The 19,162-nt window shown below is 55.5% G+C and overlaps 1 protein-coding gene across 1 annotated transcript; it reads right to left on the bottom strand.

The window, feature by feature from the left end:
• Positions 1 to 796: 796 nt before the first annotated feature.
• On the bottom strand, positions 797 to 19,116 carry MVK (mevalonate kinase). Its single transcript, XM_068989798.1, is given in 12 exon segments — positions 797 to 1,401; positions 1,403 to 1,500; positions 2,489 to 2,642; positions 6,030 to 6,146; positions 6,510 to 6,600; positions 10,269 to 10,314; positions 10,917 to 11,020; positions 14,006 to 14,161; positions 15,219 to 15,363; positions 16,438 to 16,585; positions 17,859 to 17,950; positions 19,074 to 19,116. Coding segments are annotated over 11 exon segments (1,323 nt in total). The 5' UTR covers positions 17,937 to 17,950; positions 19,074 to 19,116; the 3' UTR covers positions 797 to 1,215.
• Between the last annotated feature and the right edge of the window lie 46 nt (positions 19,117 to 19,162).

Raw genomic sequence — 19,162 nt, forward strand, 5'->3', positions numbered from 1 at the left:
CAACTCCCAGAGCCTACTCAAACTCATGTCCATCACATCAGTAAACCCATCCAACCATCTCATCCTCTGTCGTCCCCTTCTCCTCCCGCCTTCAATCTTTCCCAGCATCAGGGTCTTTTCCAGTGAGTTAGTTCTTCACATCAGGTGGCCAAAGTATTGGAGTTTCAGCTTCAGCATCAGTCCTTCCAATGAATATTCAGGATTGATTTCCTTTAGGATGGACTAGTTGGATCTCCTTGCAGTCCAAGGGACTCTCAAGAGTCTTCTCCAACACCACAGTTCAAAAGCATCAATTCTTCAGCTCTGTTTTCTTTATATTCCAACTCTCACATCCATACATGACTACTGGAAAAATCACAGCTTTGACTAGAGGGACCTTTGTTGGTAATGTCATGTCTCTGCTTTTTAACTGGAGTATAATTGCTTTGCCATGTTGTTAGTTTCTGCTATACAACAATGTGAATCAGCTCTAAGTATATGAGTTAGGAAGTTCCTCCTGAGCTAGCAAGTTTAAGATCCCCCTTTCTAGAAAAGCGAGCTGAAGCTGTGCTGACGGGCTGTTTGATGTTTGGGCATCCATCCTGTCCACCAGGGCCATCTGGAGAAACCCTGCCCTATCCCATGGACACAGACAACCAAATGACCCAAAGTCCTTCTTTCCACTAAGAAAGTGGCTGGAGAAGGGATAGGAGAGAGGGGGCAGGTATGGGCAATGGAGACTACCAGACCCTCCCATCTTTCTAGACATGGAAAGAAGTGAGTGAAGCACTGTTTACTCAAGATCTTTTTATTTCCCCTTTGCCATCTTTTCTGAAACCCCTTCAGATACAGACCAAAAGGTACTGCACATCGACCCTGCCTTCGGCCAACCCTCAGGCCACATGGAAGGCAGCAGGCAAAGACCATCACCCGAATACCCCAGGAGGGCTTTCTGGCGGGGGTGAGACAGACAGGCAGGAGTACAGAAGCGGAGGGAGGGAGAAGGTCCACTGCTCCGGGGACCAGACCCCTGCACGTGGCATCCAAGCAGCTCAGGCAGGGAGTCTGTGGGTCCGTGGAGGCTTCTGGGAGGCCGGGAAAGAGGCCCTCTTGTCTCAGACGACCACATACACCCCACTGATGGGCTGGCTCGAGAATGTTGTAGAACACAGAATATGGCTTCCAGGCAGCCTGGCTCACGGTGTGGAACGCGGGGCATGGCTGGCGGGAGGGGTGTCACAGAGGGGCTGGGGGCCTCCCGTCGGCGTCAGGAGCTGGGTGCCCACTGGCCAGCACAGAAGCCAACTCCAGAGCCTGGAATAATCTGGGAGGGGGCTTCATGGTGGGACTGCTGCTGTGTGGGCTCCTCTCAGAGGCTGTCCAGGCCTTGCTGGACAGAGACGTCCAGGGAGGTGGCCGTGTGGACAGACACACCTGGGGCACCAATGCTGGTTTCCCAGCAGTCAAAGCCACAGCCGCTCAGCGCCCGCTTCATGGCCTCTACCTCCGGCCGCTCCAGATCTGTGGGGAGGAAGGGCAGCAGGTCACTCCAACCATCAGCTCCCTCGGGGAACATTCCCTCTTGGAGAGCGTTCAGCCCTGCTTGCGGCACAGGCAGGGGACTGGTCTTCCTGTTGGAATGCCAAGCCTGGCATCCTCCACGGGAAGGTTATGGACCCCCGAGTCATGTGGAACCTGGCCGTGGGGCCTCAAATGATGTCCCCTCTCTGAGCCTCATCTTCTCCTCTGGGGTTGGGGCTGACAATGAGACCTGCCCTTCAAGGCTTACGGAGAGGCTGACATGGGCTACTACAGCTGGAGGGCCTGGCCCAGTGCACCGCACACTCACCAGGAATATTCTCCCACTATCGTCACTGCCCCGAACTAGGCCTCACGGCTGTGGTCAGCCAAAGTTGGGATGCGGCAAGTCCTTGAGGCCTGGGAGTCCTACTGAGGGTAAGGGGTCCGCTGTGGGCTTACAGCAAAGCAAGGGGGAAAGCAGGACGAGAAAAGGAAGAGACGGGAAGGAAGCCGACCGAAAGCAGCGGTGACTCAACGCCCCAGCACAGGGCGTGCTGCTGTAAGCCCGCTCCTCAGCCCTGCTCTTTCCCCAAAGGCCAGAGAGGATAGAGACATGTTTCTCTTGTAGCAAGGTCATTCCCGTCCTGGCCACATCAGGAGACAGAAGGGGATGCAAGGCCGGTAGTGGTGGCGGTGACGGTAGATGTGACAATGCCTTGGTTATTTCTCAAGCTTGTGCTTAGCTTGGCAGGTAAGGAGATGGGAGGAACAAGCCCTGTGCCAGGCTCTCTGCATGTTTCACCTCCTTGAATCTAGGCAACGATTTTACATAAACTAGATGTTATGTAGGCCCAGAGCAGTTAATTCTCTTGACTAAGGCCACACAGCAGAGGTGAGACTGTTCACAGGCTTCCTCCTCCCCCAGGAACTGCCTGTGTGGACACTTTGTGCGAGTCCAGGCTGGCAACCCTGCCCGCCCCCTGGGTACCTGGCCTGAGGAGCGTGATGCCACAGCCCCCGCCACCCGCGCCAGTGAGCTTGCTGTGCAGTCCGTGGGCCGTGGTCACCTGGCACAGCCGGTCCAGCGAGGCATGGCCCACACCGAGGGCATTCAGATGGTGCTGGTTCATGTCAATGAGCTCCTGGGGAGAAAGTTCTCTGTTCCAGCTTGGCCTGCCTGAGGCTGAGGTCCTGGGCCCGCCCCATCCATCTGACAGCCGCTGGTTTGAGACGTCAAAAGGCTTTGACTGCCCAGCACGCTGTCCTCCACTGATAAAAGAGACCCTCTCCTTCCTGCAGGACTCCCAGTGGGGCTGGGATGGAGCTGTCGGTGAGCACGTCCCAGGTCTGGCCGTGGAAGGGTCTGGCCATGGGGACTGGTCAATGAGAGCCCTCCCACGGTTTACTCTGCCTCTTTCCACTGGAGCTGCTGAAACTGGCCAACCTCAGAGACACGCCCCTGGAGTTATGTTCCCTGCATATGTTCTCAGAGATAACACTGAAGACGGAGAGACATTTCAGACTAGGTTGTCCTGGCCCCTGGATCCAGCTATGCCTGAAGCTGTCTCCTCTGGCCGTCTCATTTAGAAGCCAGTAAATGCCTTTTCTGTTAAAGCCTGGTTGAGATGGATTTGGGGCATTTGCGGAAGAAGTCTCAAGTAATATGCTATCCTACTGCTTCCTCAGGAACCGACTTTCAGAAGAATGGGTGTGTATAGTTCTAACTAAGTCAAGAGTTGGCAGAATTGCTCAATGTTCAGATTTCTCTTATTATGGATAATAAAATTTCTGCTCTCCTGCAGATCAAAAAAGAGGCAGGTTGATGGAATAAAAAAGCTTACAGTCTCCGCTGCCCAGGCATTCCCTATTTATATTTCATTTACTCCAGTGGTGTCAGGAAATCCCATCAAAATGCCAGGCACCTTGTTAGATGCTGGGGCTCTAAGAATGAGCTCCATTCCCTGCTGTCGGGCAGTTATGAACATGGGATCTGAAGGCAGGTGAGCCTGGGTTTGCATTCCGGCTTGGACACTTCTTCATTGCATGTCTTGGAATGAGGTCTTTCAGCTGAGCTTCAGTTTGTGTGCTGTGTGCTGAGTTGTATCCAACTCCTTGCGACCCTGTGGACTGTAGCCCTCCAGGCTCCTCTGTCCATGGGATTCCCCAGGCAAGAATACTGGAGTGGATTGCCATTTCCTCCTCCAGGGGATCATCCTGGGATTGAACCTGAGTTTCTTGAGTCTCCTGCATTGGCAGGTGGATTCTTTATCACTGTCCTACCTGGAAAGCCCCCAGGCTCCCCCTTGTGAAACAGGGATTCTAAGAGTATCTGCCTTGCTGCCAGGAGGATGGAATTAGGCATCCTTCCCATGAAGCCTGGCACAAGGTAAGTACTCGGCAAATGTCAGCTGCTGTTAGTACTTTTATGCTGCATTTCCAGTATCCCCATTTTTCAAAGGGGAAAACTGAGGCTCAGAGGGGAGAGTGGTGTACTTAAGGCTGCTGAGCTTGTCAGGGCTGAGCCGGCACCAGAAGCTGGCTCTGCCTGGTGTGACGCGTGCGTCTCTCGCCTCTGGGAGCACCCCTGGCCTCCCTGTCGTCACCCTCTCCTTGCTGTGTGCGGCTGCACAGCGCACAGCTCCACCCCGGGGTTCCGGGAGGATGCCCGTTATGGGGCTGTGTGCCAAGGCCCACCTGGTTCTCCTGCCTGGGGCCGTCGGGCAGGGTCGTGTCTGCCTCTCCCCGGCAGCCTGCCTCCCGCACCCCAGCACTTGTGACAAACAAGCAGACACAGGTGATGGCCCGGTGGCAGCCCTGGGTGTCTTTCACCGGTCCTGGGGGCTGGAGGGGAGGGGAAACTTCTGGGGCCTCTCTCAGTGCCTGAGCACCAGGTGTCATGTTGCCAAGGCAGGTTCCAGACACCTGTCACATTCTAATCCAAAGTCTGTCAAGGATCGGATGACAGGCTGTGACACAGGAGAACAGCTTGCTGGCGTTGAGTGCAGAGCTGTCCGGGAGGCAAGCTGCACATTTCAGCGGCTGCCGCAGCCAAAAATATACACACTGTATAATCGACGTGCTGTTCCGAGGCATTCTCCAGGGGCTCAACGGGGTGTATTTTAGGCAGCACTCCATCATTATTAATTTCCTCCTCGGGAGGACTGTGTTCCCTTCCTTTCTACGTGAAACGAATTGAGAACCAGAGGGAAAAGGCTGGAGGGATGGAGGGAGATGGCTGGGGGAATGAGGGCAAAAGCCTGGAAATGAATTAGATGGAGTCCCTGCACCGAGCCTGGAGTATACACTTCTTAAAAATTTTGGTGGGCAGATTCCCTGGTGGTCCAGTGGTTAGGATTTGGTGCTTTCAGTGCCCTGGACGAGGTTCAGTCCCTGGTCAGGGAACTAAGATCCTGCAAGCTGTGCAGTGATACCAAAGAAAAGAAAAGCTGACTAAAGAATACACAAACAAGTCAGTGACTCCCAGCTCAGCCACTCACTTGTTGAAACACCTCAGAGAAAGTCATTCTCTTTAGGTCTTGGTGTTTACATCTGTAACAGGGTGGCAACATACCCACTTCACAGGTAGGTTGCTGGAGGATTAAGTGAGGAATCATCTGTGAAGAGACCTGCAGAGTACCAGCTCCCACTCATGACAGGGGCTGCAGACTCAGCGCCTACAGCAGGACGGGAAGGCCCCAGGCAGGGGGTACAGCGGCTGTGGGCGATGATCAGGAGGTGCTGGGGAATGCGGAGAAACGGAGACCCCAGGGCCTCTCTCGGGGTGGCGCCCTGGGCACCTCCGGCGGACCCGCTGCTGCACAGCCATGTTGGCCGGGCCTGCCGGATCCTCTGGTTCTTCCATGGAAGCCAGGTGGCTTTTTAATGCCAGTCCACAGTCACTGGGCCAGATGGGCCAGGTCTGGGAATGAGCCCGCGCCCTCTGGCTGAGCTGGTGGCTCATCGGGCACTGTGCTCCTGTGTCGCCCGTGGGATCTCACTTCATTCTTAAGACACTCCAGTGAGGCCAGGATTCAGATGTGGGCCTGATGAAATCCCAAGGTCTCAACTGCTAAGCTAGAATTAGGCAAAGGGTTGGGGCTGGAGCATGGATTAAAGATTTGACCATGTCTGATCCACAGCACACTGAGTGAGAGACAGCTACTGCATGAACTTGATGTATTTAGTACTAACTAGATGTACGTAGCAAACAGAGCAGGAAAGAAGTGGCCAGGGGAGAAATCGCTCCTGGAATTATGGGGGACTGTGTCCTTACACGCACGACCCCAAACCTGTCCTACTGCACTTATCACACACTAGATACCACGCTCAGGGCTGTCTGGGTTCCCTTGACTGCTCCCAATCACTTGGGAAGAGCTTCAAGAGAAGACCCACTTGTTCATGGGTGTGTACACAGGCTCCAGGCCCAGGCTTTGTGCGTTGGCTCCCGGGGATTCCAAGCACAGACGGGGAGCCCCTGCCTGGGACACTGCCGTGGGTGGGGGACCCTGAGCCTGCAGGTGGGCTCTTACCTCCAGCACGAGGTAGTGCTCCAGGGTGGGGGCCGCCGCCATCTCCCCCAGCACCCGCTCACACTCCAGGGAGATGGCGTCTATGGAGGTCAGGAGAGGGGCCACGATCTCCGGGAACTGCAGGGAAAGGAAGCGAGGGCCCGTGAGGCCTAGGGGTCAGCAGACACCTGGTGGAGGGGGAAGGTGTCCCCACAGCCCACACCCATCCTCTGATGGAACCCCTCTCCTTTGGGCCTGGTCCCTGCCTTGCCCGGCCACCACGGACCCAAGCAGAAAGGAGGGTCTCACTGCCAAGGCAGGCTGTTTAAGGATTCCTGTCCTGCCTCCTTGCTGGGCTGTGGATGCACGGAGCCTCCCCAAGTTCCTGCTCCCCCTGCCCCTTCCCCCCACTAACCCAGGAGGCAGAGGGAGGGCTCGGACACCCAAACGTGAGTGTCGTGGCCCCACCAGGAACACTCCCGGGAGTGGAACTAGCAGCACCTTCAGCAGCCGGCTCCTGACGTTGGCCACCAGGGCCTTGGTGCTGCGAGGCACTTTGGTGTTGATCAGCAGGATCTTCAGAGCCGGTGGCCTGCGGGGCAAAGAGGGTCCAAGGTGAGCCCAGGATGGGGCAGCTGGGCCAGGGCTGGGGCCCCCCCTGGACTCCACCCCACCCTGACCCAGGGCAGGAAGCGGAGGCCTGGGGAGGTAAGCTAGAGACAGGTCTGGGAAGCAGGGTTCCTGATGCCCAGTTGCGGGTGCCCACAGCTGCATCCCCGCTTTGGCCCCTGGGCAGACAGTTGTTTTCCTTTGGCTTGTGACTCACTCTCCATTCAGCCGTTTCAACCTCGAATGAATGTGCAGACAGAGGGCCCGGCATGTGTGGAGTTAGAAGTTCAAAGGCGCCACCACCAAGGGTACAAGAAGGGGCTGAGGCTCTGTCCTGTGGGCCACCCCAGGGAGCTGGAGGGGAGGGTGCTGGAGAATCAAAAAGCCCCGGGACCAGGGATGAGTCACAGGTGGGCAGAGTCAGGTCCCAGTGTCCTGAGCCTGTTTGTGCCCTGCCTCATTGGTGCCCAGACCTGGCAGGACCCCAGGTGTGGTCAGGAGTCAGTCACGCCCAGGTAGGAAAGCGGATGCCCCGGGGCGGCCACGCCCAGCTGGCCTGCCAGCACCACCTCACCTGCCCTCTGGGCTCTATAATCCCTCCTAAAACCACAGCCCCAGTGGTCCTTGTGGTTGGCTGTCTCTGGGGACTTAAGCCACTGTTTCTTGTCATCTCGTATGCCTTTCAGAACACAGCCCTGAGGCTGGGGACAGGGGTGGAGGACCTGAATGAGCTTTGGCCGGACACAGCTGCAGACAGACAGGCCCCTGATACCTTTACTTGCTTTTCTTTTCACTGATCGAGACTGTAAAGTCCAGCAGGGCTGGGAAAGGCTGCCAGAAACCGGCTTGATCTCACCGCCCATAAGCCCATGAAATTAATATTGATTCTCAGCCTTGGAGGCTGGCTTTCTTTTTTTTTAACTTTACCAAAGATGAACATTCTATTTGGCTTTTCTCTTCCCTTTAAAGAGAAGCCATTCCTCAAAAGGGCGGCGTTCTGGGAGGCTGCGTCTTGATCCACTTGGCAAACAATGCATTTTTTTTTTAATTGTGAAGCACCATGCGTGGTTTGGGGGTAAAGGGCTTCTCCTTAAGCCACGGGCAGGATTAATGTGGAGTCTGGCCTCCCGGCTTCTCAGAGAACCTGCCATCTGCTCACCGTGGCGCCCTGCAGCCAGTGACGAAGGTCGGTCACTTGCTTTGTGTCCCCATCTATCGGAGTGGGAGGAGTCTGGGTATCATGTCTTCATCTCTCTTAAATAAAGTTCTTTGCAAACAGGCCTCCTGCCAGCCCTGCCAGCCCCACAAAACTCAGGACTCCTGTGACATCCAGTGACCACCCCCAGGCCACATCCTCTAAGTGCTGTGTGATCTGGGCTGGGTGACATCGCCAAGCTCATCTCACTGGCACTCACTCCACTCACCCACCCTGGCCTCCTAGCTACTGTTCAACACTTCAGCCCCACTCCTGCCTCAGGGCCTTTGCACATGCATCTCTGCTGCCAGGGACCTGCCCCCGGCCTTGGCACTCTGCTCAGATGCCATCCAGGCAGAGGGCTCCAGTTGCTCCTTCACACCCCAGTCATCATTCTCCTGTGTACTAAGGCCATGGGGATGGCCTGCTGTGCCCTTACAGAGACAACTGTCCAGGGATTGTCTCCTCCCACAAAGTGGGGGCTCCATGAAGGTGGGACTTTGGGTTCCCTGCTGAGACCTCAGCACCCAGTAGTTGTTCAGAGATACTTATGGACTGGATGGATGAATTTCATCAGGAAAGAGTAAAAAGCACCTGGCAGATAACCATTTCTGCCATGGACTCCCATGCCTAGGAGTCCCATTCTATAAATGAGAAGACAGAGGCCTTGGGGGAAGTGACTCACCTAAGCGCCCACAGCAGGGAAACGGCAGAGCCAGGCTCCAACTGGACCCTGGGACCTCAGAGCACCTGCTGCCCCCTGCCCCTCCGCAACTGCACACACTTTTGGGCCTCTCCCCCATCTCCTGTGCCTGGGAGACCCTCCATTGCTCACTCTTAATCACCTGCTCGGCCACATCTGCACTGGTCTTCTGTGCCCAGGGCCCAGCTCAGGGCTTAGGATACAACAGGCTCGCAGGAAAGAGACCTGCCCCTGCCCCGTGAAGGACTCCCCAGATCTGCAGCCCGATGGTGACCTCCCTGCTGTCAGCCCCAACAACTTAGAGCCCTAAGAACACCTTTGTTTCAGATCAACATCACGACTGTCTCCTCTGAGAGACCGTGGGCTGCGGGCGGACCGGGCCCAGACACTCAGCCTCCCACCCTTGCTCCTGATCTCACTGCATGCGGGTTCAGGCCACCCGGCAGAGCCACCGACCGTTGAGGGCCAGACCTCCCATTCTCTCCCCCTCATCGCTTCCATAAGCAGCCAGAGGAAGCTACTCCACCCTTCTGAATGGCCCTGCTCCCTCCTCTGTGTGGTGCAGGGGTTGTCACTCGGGGGACTTGCGCTCCAGGGGCTGTGTGACAACATCTGGAGCTATCTTTGGTTGCTGCACTGAAGACGGGGGAGGGGCTACAGGCCTCTCGTGGGTAGAGCCCAGGGAAGCTACTCAACATCCCTCGCTGCCCAGGACGGGTCCACCCACAAGGAATTCTCTAGCCCCAAATGCCCACAGTGCTGAGGCTAAAGGAATGCTGACCTGGAGCCTCAGAAAGGCAGGTCTGGCCTCTGGAAGCTGACAAAGCAGGGGTGAGAAGAAGCTACAGGTGTAGAGAGAAGGGGTTCACACCATGGCCTGCCAGGCCCCTGAGCCCCAAATGCAGCAGCCTGACTGGAGGCAGCAGAGGTCCGGGACCTGCCGTCTGGCCGCCAAGAAGACCATTCTGGGTGCAGAAGGTGAGAGCAGGCCCCGGGACCCTTAGCGTGTGGAAACGCCCCCACAAGGCAGCAGAGTGCCCTGGGACAACCATCATTCTGCCGCCTCCCTTTGATGAGGGAGGCCTCAGGACAGCCAGGAGGCACCTGCTCCTCTGGCCGCAGGCTCACGCCTTGCCCCTGCCGGTCCCACGCTGAAAGCAAACAGAGCAGACGACACTGGAATTTAATACACACATCTGCGATTCCAGTGCCTCTGGAAGGAGGAAGGAAGGAAATCGACAGCAGGCTGAGAGTTACCGAGCATCCGTCCCCTCGGCCTGCCACGAGCCTCCTGGGGGCTCCAGTCCTGCTCAGACATGGTGCCGTCACTACAGCAACTGCCACGGCATCTTTTGGTGGCCCAAGTGTGCACGTCTGTCTCTAACCACCCAGAACTACGTCTGAGATCCATTTTTATACCGAGGGTCCTAGGGTAGGGTCAGCTAGACCCAAGAAGGAATCACTTCTTGTTCACTACACGGATGGATGGTGAACTGGTAACTGAAGGAGGGTCTGGGGGAACAGCCGCATTCTGGAAGGGGAATGGCCCAGCCTCACCTGACCACCCCCTCTGATCGCTCGGCAACTTCAGAGCCAAAGTGGAGAGGGAAGAGCAGGCTTCCTCATGCCCACGGCCTCTGGGGCCACATTGGGGAGGGGAATGCCCAGGGGCACCTGCCCCGGGTTCCTTCACAAAGAAATGGGGCTCCCCGTCGCCCACCAGACGCAGAAGCTGCGGCTCCCCTAGAATTACCTCTTTAAAGATGAAATCTTCCCTTGCTGGTATCGGAGTGCTCCTCCTAAAGAGAAGAATGGGTGGGTTAAAGTCGCAGGAAAAGCTCTGTATCTGGGCCTCCTGGGAAAGGGGTGGGATTGGGGTGGGGGAGAGTGTCACCATAACAGACTCAGCCCCGTAACGAGGCATCTCAGCTTCAAGGACCAAAGGCCCAGGAGGGCGTGGAGGTGCTCCGTGCTCAGGGCCGGGGATCCCTTCCTTCTGTCCAGGCTTCCCTGGACAGGCCGCACGGTGATGCGGTGGAGGTGGGGCCAGAGGGCTTCCAGCTGCAGTGAGCAGGCGTCCTCCCCAGAGGGGAGCCTGGCTCATGTGGTCTGCAGCCCCCATGGCAGTGGTTCCGCAGCTGCACCCTCTGGATCCCCGGGGGTGGGGGTCTCACTGAAACCACAGCTCTTCCCAGGCCCTGGCCCACCCCTAGAAATTTGGATCGGGAAGGTGGAAAATCCTGAGGTTCCCCGTCCCCCTCCTATCAGGAAAATGATATCCTCCTCAGAACGCATGGACTCTTATGTTCATCCCAAATCCACAGAGTCTGGGCAGCTACGCCTGTCAGGAGAATTTCTAAAAGAATAAAAACTGAGCACGCGGGCCCCAAGCAGCACCTACCCCAGGTGCTGACAGCATTGTCCACTCCGGACGGGTTCCCGTGAATCACCCTCTCCCCCTGGAAGGCCCACTTGTTAATTAACTCCAAGTTCTCCTCGGTCCACCTGAAGGAGACACAGAGATTTGTTTTTAACATCCACAGTGGTGAATGGGGAGCTGGGGGTCACTGAGGGCAGCAGAGGACTGGGGTCACAGGTGGGGCTTGCTGGAGACCAAAAGGCGAAGTGGTTTGGGCCCCAAAACTGAGAAAAGACAGACAGACAGCTCTGAGCCTCCCCGGCTAAGCCGGCCCTGAAGAGCGCTCCTGCCCAGTGCAGCAGAGAGACTCGAGGCTTGGGGTTCATGGGGCTCTGCTTTGCCTCTCCTGAGCTCAAGGACTCTGGGCCCCTTGCCTGCCCTCTCTAAGCCCACTCTCCCCCTCTGGAGGAACGTAACTCCTGCCTCCGCACAGGCTCAGCAGGCATGTGGGCCCGTTAGCCCCAGACCTCTCTGAATTCCTCCCCAGAAGGGGTGTGGACTCACTATGACAGTGAGTATCACTTGAAAACCTGCAAGGACCACAAGAGGACACGTGCTCAGCCCCACTGCCCCGCCCTCTCTCTCAGCTCTTGTTTCCCCTCTGTCCAGTCCCTGCCCCGAGACCCAACAGAAGTTGCTGGGCGTTGGGCAACTGAGCTGTGGACTAAGCAGGGAGCTGGTCTGAACCCATCCTGCCGCCGTCTCACTGGGCATCCCTGAGCAGCCGCGTCACCTCTGACCCTCAGTGTCCTCCTTCGGGAAACAGGGATAAAGGTGTCAAATCACAGAGGACGTCGTGGGATGGAAAAGCACACTGGTGCTCTGCAAAACGCCCAGTGAACGGTGTGTATTCCACCTGGGGTGTCTGTCCTGGAGTCACTCCAAGCCCGGTCCACACACTCCTTTGCTTTGGCACCTTGGGCAAGTCAATTACCTTCTCTGAGCCTCTTTCCTCAAGGATCAGAGGAGGATCTTATGGACCTGAGACTCACCCAGTGGTTGTGAAACTCTGACTAACAGTCAACACTGCTCAGAGCTACTGTGTCACAGGCTCTCCCTAATCCTCACAATAACCCCTCAGGGAGGTCACCACAGTCACCACTCCCTTTCTTACAGAAGAGGACACTGAGGCTCTGACGGGTGAAACAGCATCCCCAAGACCACGGTGCCACTCCCGGTGCCATCGGAACCACATCTGCTCATCGGAGCCTGAGCTCGTAACTACTGACCTTTGGGGTGCCGACGAGACTCACTTGCTCACTTGTTCAATATACATTGAGCATCTACTACACACCTGTGACTAACCACACACAGACGTGGTCCTTGAGTGCCTGCAGCCTTGGAGTCTAATGCAGAATGGATGTCAGGAAGTCACCGGTATTTAACTATAGCCTCCGAGAAGTGCAATGCCGACTGGACAAAGTGCACCCCATTCTGAAAGGGGTGGGGGGCCTGAGGGACAGGGTGGGTGGTCAGGGAGGCAGGAGGTGGGGGCAAAGAAGTCCAGCCTGAGGCTGTGCAGCCTGTGCCGTGCCTGGGACTGGACAAGAGCTGGCCCTTTCCAGGGCCACAGATGAGCCGGGAGCGAGGTGGGGAAGGGGCACCTGAACGTGGCCTGGGGTCCGGTCCCCTCAGGAAACTTGACTCTTTCTTCTGATCGGGAGCTGCTGGGCGCAGGGCGGGGCGGGAGGGGGCCCAGGTCTGCTCTCCCTACAGGTTCTCAGAAGCAGCGGTGGTCTTCACGGGAGGTGGGGGAACCAGGTGGAAAGAAGCAGGACAGGAAAGACCACACGCATACTTGGATACCTGCAGGCGTGCACATGTGTGCACACACCCACAGCCACCCTTATCCTTTGAAAGGCGGAGCCGGTCTGCCGGTCCGTGGGCAGATGTCTGTCTGGAGGGCCCAGGCCACCTGGCCTTCACTGCTCTGCGCTACAATCAGCGATCAGCATGCGGTACTGAGTGGTGGTCCTGTCCCCTCTGTCCTGCGTCACCCTCTTGCCCTGGAGTCAGCACGTGTCAAGGCTGGAAGCTCCCCCACCCGAGTTCATCAGGTGCAGCCACTCCTTTTCAGATGAAGAAACAGAGCCCCACCCAGAGAGAAGCGAGTTAACAGGCAAATGTGACTGCGAGTCCTGAAAAATGGCCCCCCCGCAGCTGCAATCGCTCATTACCTGTCAGATGCTTCCCAAGGCCGTCTCCACCAGCCCCCACACCCCGGCACATGACCTCTTCAGAGCAGCCTTGGAGAATTCAGACTGGGAACCCTATCAACAGCCCCGGGACCCACTGTGGCCACAGGGACCAAACTGAGCTTTGGGCCTTGGCAAGCAGCACAGCCTCCCCACAGCACAGCTGGGCCCACATGGCTGGTACTGGAAGCCCCCCAGCAAGAGGGCTCCCTGGAGCCATGAGGGCCCAGGACAGGCCTCAGCAAGAAGTTGCCAGGCTGGATGCTGCGGCCTCATTCCCGACTCCCAGGACAAACTGCATTTATCCGTGCTTGGGCCGGTTTCTCAAGTTTCCCCAAGTAACAGAAACGGCACAGCCACAGCCCTGTCGGGACAAGCCTCAGTGACTCAGTGAGAACGCTACAACCTTGTGGGCATGAAGATCAACCAGAGGGGAGATGTCCTGACCAGACAGACGCTCCTTCTGTGTTTCCTTCTCAGCATGCTGTTTGTCATAACCATTTGGTGCGACCTGGCAATGAGCCCCTGGGTATTAGTGAGGCTCCCAGTGGGGAAGGTGGGCTGGTCAGGGTCCCACAGTGAGCTGATGACAAGCATGATGGCTCATCTGATCCACTGCCCTACATCTGGGCTCAAGTTCTTTCTAAAAAACCACAGCATTTGAACCCAAAGGAGGCAAGGTCGGGATGAGGTGGCGGGGGGCAGAGAGCTCAAGTTCTAGATTCAGACCACCGGGTCCAGATTCCACTCCACCACCACAGGCTGTGTGGCCACCCTGCGCCTCAGCATGCCCAGCTGTAAGGGGCCCACGGGACAGATCTCAGCTTGGGGTGCCGTGCCCAGGAGGGACAAGGAGCAGGGGGAGGGCCTGATTACCTGCCGGCAGCCTCCCCATCCTTCAGCGGGTATGGGATCTCCTCGCACGCGGTCAGGAGGGCGGCTGCCAAACACACGGAGTAGGCGGCACTGGAGCCCAGCCCAGCCCCGGTAGGCAGCTCCGACCACACAGTGACGTCCAGGCTGGGCAGGGCTCTGAAACACACCAGGCGGCAGAGCTCTGACTCTCCACAGGGCCTCTTGGAGGTAGGTGCTGGCACCACCCCCATTTTACAGATGAGGAAACTGAGGCTCGGGAAGGCTAAGAACCTCATATAAGCTAGAAAGTGACCCAGGGTTTGAACCCACACTGTTTGACCCTCAGCCACATGCAGCCCATGCCCTGTATCACCCCGTGACACCATCTCAACCAGGAATGTCCCTCTCTAGGAGCTGGCTTCCCCAAGGGCAGACAACCCAGATCTTATCGTAACAAAGGCTTCACTCTGCTAATCACAGAGCTCCCTTGGAGCCCGTGGGACATGGCACAAGCATGCCTCCCTGCCCATGGCACAGAGAAGCCACCCAGCAGATCCGAGAATGGACTCTGGCTTTGGTTCGGCTGAACTGAAAGGCCAAAGGAGGCAGCGTGAGTTAAAAAGGCAGGTGTTGATCTGAAGAGAACGGAATTGACTTCCCAGCTCTCAACATTTACTAACTAGCTATGTGGCCCAGAGAGTCTCTAACTCTCTGGGTCCCAGTTTCTCCCTGAACAAAATGGAGAGGGTATCCTTCTCGTGAGGTTGCTGTGAATACTGAAAGCAGACCACACACACACACAGACACACACACACAGACACAGACACACACACACAGACACAGACACACACACACACGGTCTAGCATGGTGGACTTCCCTTGTAACTCAGTCAGTAAAGAATCTGCCTCCAATGCGGGAAATCTGGGTTCGACTCCTGGGTCAGGAAGATCCCCTGGAGAAGGAAATGGCAACCCACTCCAGTATTTTTGCCTGGATAATCCCATGCACAGAGGAGCCTGGAGGGCTACAGTCCATGAGGTCGCAAGAGTCGGACACAACTAAGCGACTAAAACCAACTAAACCACCACCAGTATGGTGCCTGGAACGCAGCAAGGACAGCTGATGGGTATTCAGAGCCTGGAAAGGAGCCCATGTGCTGTCTAGCGGCCAACACTTCAGCTCCATCTCGGGGGCAGGCCGCCCCAGCGCTTCCTGCCCCAGCGGCACACATACCTCTGACTCTGGCAGATAGACAGGTACAAGTAGAGGAAGGCCAGCACGGCCAGACGCTCAGGGTCCACACAGTCCTCGGGGAAGCCTGCCACCTCCTTCAGCTTCTCCACATGCTCCGCGGTGAGCGCTGCGCCATCACTGTGCCCTGTCACACAGGCAAACAAACGCACGCAGGTGGATGAGAAGGCCTCGGCGGTTTTACAGACACCAGAATACAAAAAAACGGAGCCATTCCAGGCGGCAGAATCTGGAGAGACATGGGCTCAGGGCCCGAGCACCATAGCCGAGGCTGTCGGTGGACTGCAGGCTTGGGAGGCAGGCAGGCCTGGGCTTGGGTGGGTCCTGACTGTGCCAAAGACTGGTTTTCTGACCTTGAGTAGGGGACTTAATCTGTCTGCACCTCAGTTTCCCTGAGGGGTAAACAGGTAACAGGGGTATCCTCCCAGGATTGTCGCAGAGATAATAAAAAAGGTACAGAAAACCCTTAGCGCTGCTCCTGGCATGTAGTAAGGGCTTAATTGCTAGTAGTTTTCAAACACACACGCATGTACACGTGTGCACACACACACACATATATCAGAGGCCTGGGTTTGACCTCCATGGCACAGTATCATAACTAACGGCCACGCGGCTTCCCTGGTGGTCTAATGGCTAAGATTCCAGGGTCCCAGGCCAGGCGGCCCAGATTCGATCCTTGGTCAGGGAACTAGGTCCCACAGGCTGCAAGTAAGAGTTCACGTGTCACAACTAAATGACCCGGCACGCGGCAACTAGATATCCTGTGTGCTGCAACTAAGAACCCAGCGCAGCCAAATAAGTATGTAGATATATTTTTAAAAGACTGCCCAGTAATTTAAAAATTGCTACAAAATATTAAACACACACACACACACAAACTAAAGGCCACATCACTTCCCCAATATTGCCCTCTCCCAAAACATAATTAGTGAGAACAGGACAAGTACATCAAGCGTATATGAAAGGTGGAGATTTGCTTGGGTGGAAGGGAAAGGCCAGCACATGGAGAATTTAAATTTTAAATAAATTAATATATTAATAAGTAAAGCTATTCTTAGGGGGGACAGGAGGGAAGACACCCCCAGGGTGCCGTGCCTTGGTTCCCTCAGGGACAGCCTGGGATGACAGCCCAGCTGTCCTCCTTCCCCTTCTCTTCAGGGCCCAGCCTCTTCCCACACCTGGTTTCGCTCCCTGCACTTACCCAGAAAGCTGGTGTCCAGCAGCTGAAGGCTGGCCACATCCCAGGCCCTCCTGACGCCAATGTTTGGTAAGTTGAGGCCCACTTTCCCATTGCTGTGGGGCTGAAGCCGGAGGAATGTTCTCAAGTTCAAGGCCACTGCTAGTGCTACCTAGAGAACAAAGGGCACAATACCAGCAGTTAGCCTGGGGGGCGTTGGCAACATGCATGGCTTCTGACTTAGGTACTAGCTCATGGGCCACTCTGAACTGTGCCCTTGGCAGACAATTCTCATCAACTTTGGCACCTTCTTCACAGGCACAACCGCTACCAATCAATTAGGAGTTAATACCTACACATCTTTTCCCTTCCCACGTAAAACTCAGAATTTCTCAACACCAAGGGACGGCTTCCCTAATCACCGTGTTTTCAAAGATTAATATAAGAATGTGAAAAATGACAGCAGGGAGGAGCAGAAAAAGCACGGCTTTAGGTTCAAGCAGACAGGGTCACTCCTAGCTCTACCGAGGTGTGCGGGACCTTGAACAAGTTGCCAACGCTCTCCTAAGCCTCAGCTTCCACAACTGTAAAATAGGACAATAAAAGTTTAACTATGAGGACAGTTTTAAGAATTAAACGAAATATGCATGTCTCAGACTCCTTTGCATGATCCTATTCATTTTCCCCAAGAGTTTAGCCCTTAAACTTCATCTCTTCTCCACTGAAGCTTACTTCCTAAGTGACTTCATTACGCCCACATGGCTTTCTGTGTCATTTTCTTGCTATCTTACTGGGTGGGCCAGAGAAGTCCTTCAGAGAGCCTAACACCTGCCTTTTCTTTGCCCAGCTGGGAAGAAACTGACCTCCTCTCTGATCTCGCAGGCTATGCCTCAAGCCTTTCTTTCAGCTTCTTCAAGATTGCATCAGCGGACTTCCCTGCTGGTCCAGTGGCTAAGACTCCACGCTCCCAATGCAGGGGGTCTGGGTTTGGTTCCTGGTCAGGAAACTAGATCCCACATGCCGCAACTGCGACCCAGCACAGTCAAATAAATAAAAAAAACTATTTTTAAAAATATATTAGCATCAGGGGACTTCCCTGGTGGTCCAGCGGTTAAGAATCTGTCTGCCAATGCAGGAGACACAGGTTTGATCTCTGTTCCAGGAAGATCTCACATGCTATGGAGCAACAAAGCCTGTGCTCCAGGACCCTGACAGCTGCAGCTATTAAGCCCACGAACCACAACTACTGAAGCCAACTTGCCTACAGCCTGTGCTCCACAACAAGAGAAGCCACCGCAAGGAGAAGCCTGCACTTGCTACAACTAGAGAAAGCCCTCACGCAGCAACGAAGACCCAGAGCAGCCAAAAATAAATTTAAGAAAGAGAAAAGATTAGTGTCCAGGAGCAGCAGTTCCCAACCCTCAAAGGTTCAGGGGGCCTCGTACCTTGCCGTGGACCACGGCATGCTCTCCATGCAGAATGACTTTCCCTGGAGCAGATACCAGCAGGACTTCTGACAACATGGCTCCTGGGAGTCCTGAAAAGGAAAGAGAGAGAGAGGATGGAAGGTCCCCAGACCTCAGAGAACCCCTAATTCAAGCACCCCATTATAACAAAAAAGGCAGCTACCATTCAGCACTTGCTGTGTGCCCCAAAAGCAGTGCAGGGCAGCAGTCAGCCTGCTGCTGCTGCTAAGTCGCTTCAGTCGTGTCCGACTCTGTGTGACCCCATAGACGGCAGGCCACCACCCACCACCATCCCTGGGATTCTCCAAGCAATAACACCAAAAAATCTGGGTTCGAACCCACTGCTCCCCAGTGATGTCATCTTAGCTAGCCACACAGCCATCAAATAGCCACGAACGTTAAAAGTTACACAGGGACAGTAACTATTTACTTTAATGGTTTTTGAGAAAGTTAAACTAAATAACGCAAGCAAAACACTTAGCAGTGTCTGGCACACCACAGTTAGTTACTGATAGCTCTGTTTTTGGTTCCAGCTTTTATTAGTACTACTATTAAAGGTAGAAATTTAAATGAAATTATGGACTGGAAAGAAATTTTTTTCCTGGGCATTTTCAGGCTGTTTCTAACGTTTCACAATTAGAAACAAGTTGCAGATAAACAGCTGTTACACCTCCCCACCCCTTTTTTTTTGCACACTTAAGTCAGGATCTCTGCAAGACAGAGTCCTAGAAAGTGACTTGCTGGGTGTGCGTGTGCACATTTTAGATTTTTATGAATAATGCAAAGCTACCCTGATGGCTCAGACGGTAAGGAATCCGCCTGAATGCAAGAGACCCGGGTTCGATCCCTGGGTCAGGAAGATCCCCCAGAGAAGGGACTGGCTACCCACTCCAGTGTTCTTCCCTGGAGAATCCCATGGATAGAGGAGCCTGGCAGGCTACAGTCCATGGGGTCGCAAAGGGTCGGAGGGAAACTCAGGGAGGGAAACTCAGGGAGGGAAACTCAGACCCCAAGTGAGGAGACCTACTGCTTGTCCGAGATTCAAAATCCTGTCAGTTTCCAGGTCGCCGGCTCCTGAGGACGGATTCTCAGAGCTGAGGAAACAGCCTGAGAGGCCGGGAGCCCAGTCCGCGGTCGTTCTGGGTCTCGGCCTCGGCCTTCGCGCCACCTCGCCTCGCAACCCCAACCTCTCACCTGTCGCCTCAGGTGCTTGCTCCCGAAGCCGAGCCGCTCCAAGACTCCATACCAGAGCTCGCGGGTACCCGAGGTGAGGCGGCTTCTTC

Source organism: Capricornis sumatraensis, chromosome 17, assembly GCF_032405125.1.
Source record: "Capricornis sumatraensis isolate serow.1 chromosome 17, serow.2, whole genome shotgun sequence".
NCBI classification, from domain to species: domain Eukaryota; kingdom Metazoa; phylum Chordata; class Mammalia; order Artiodactyla; family Bovidae; genus Capricornis; species Capricornis sumatraensis.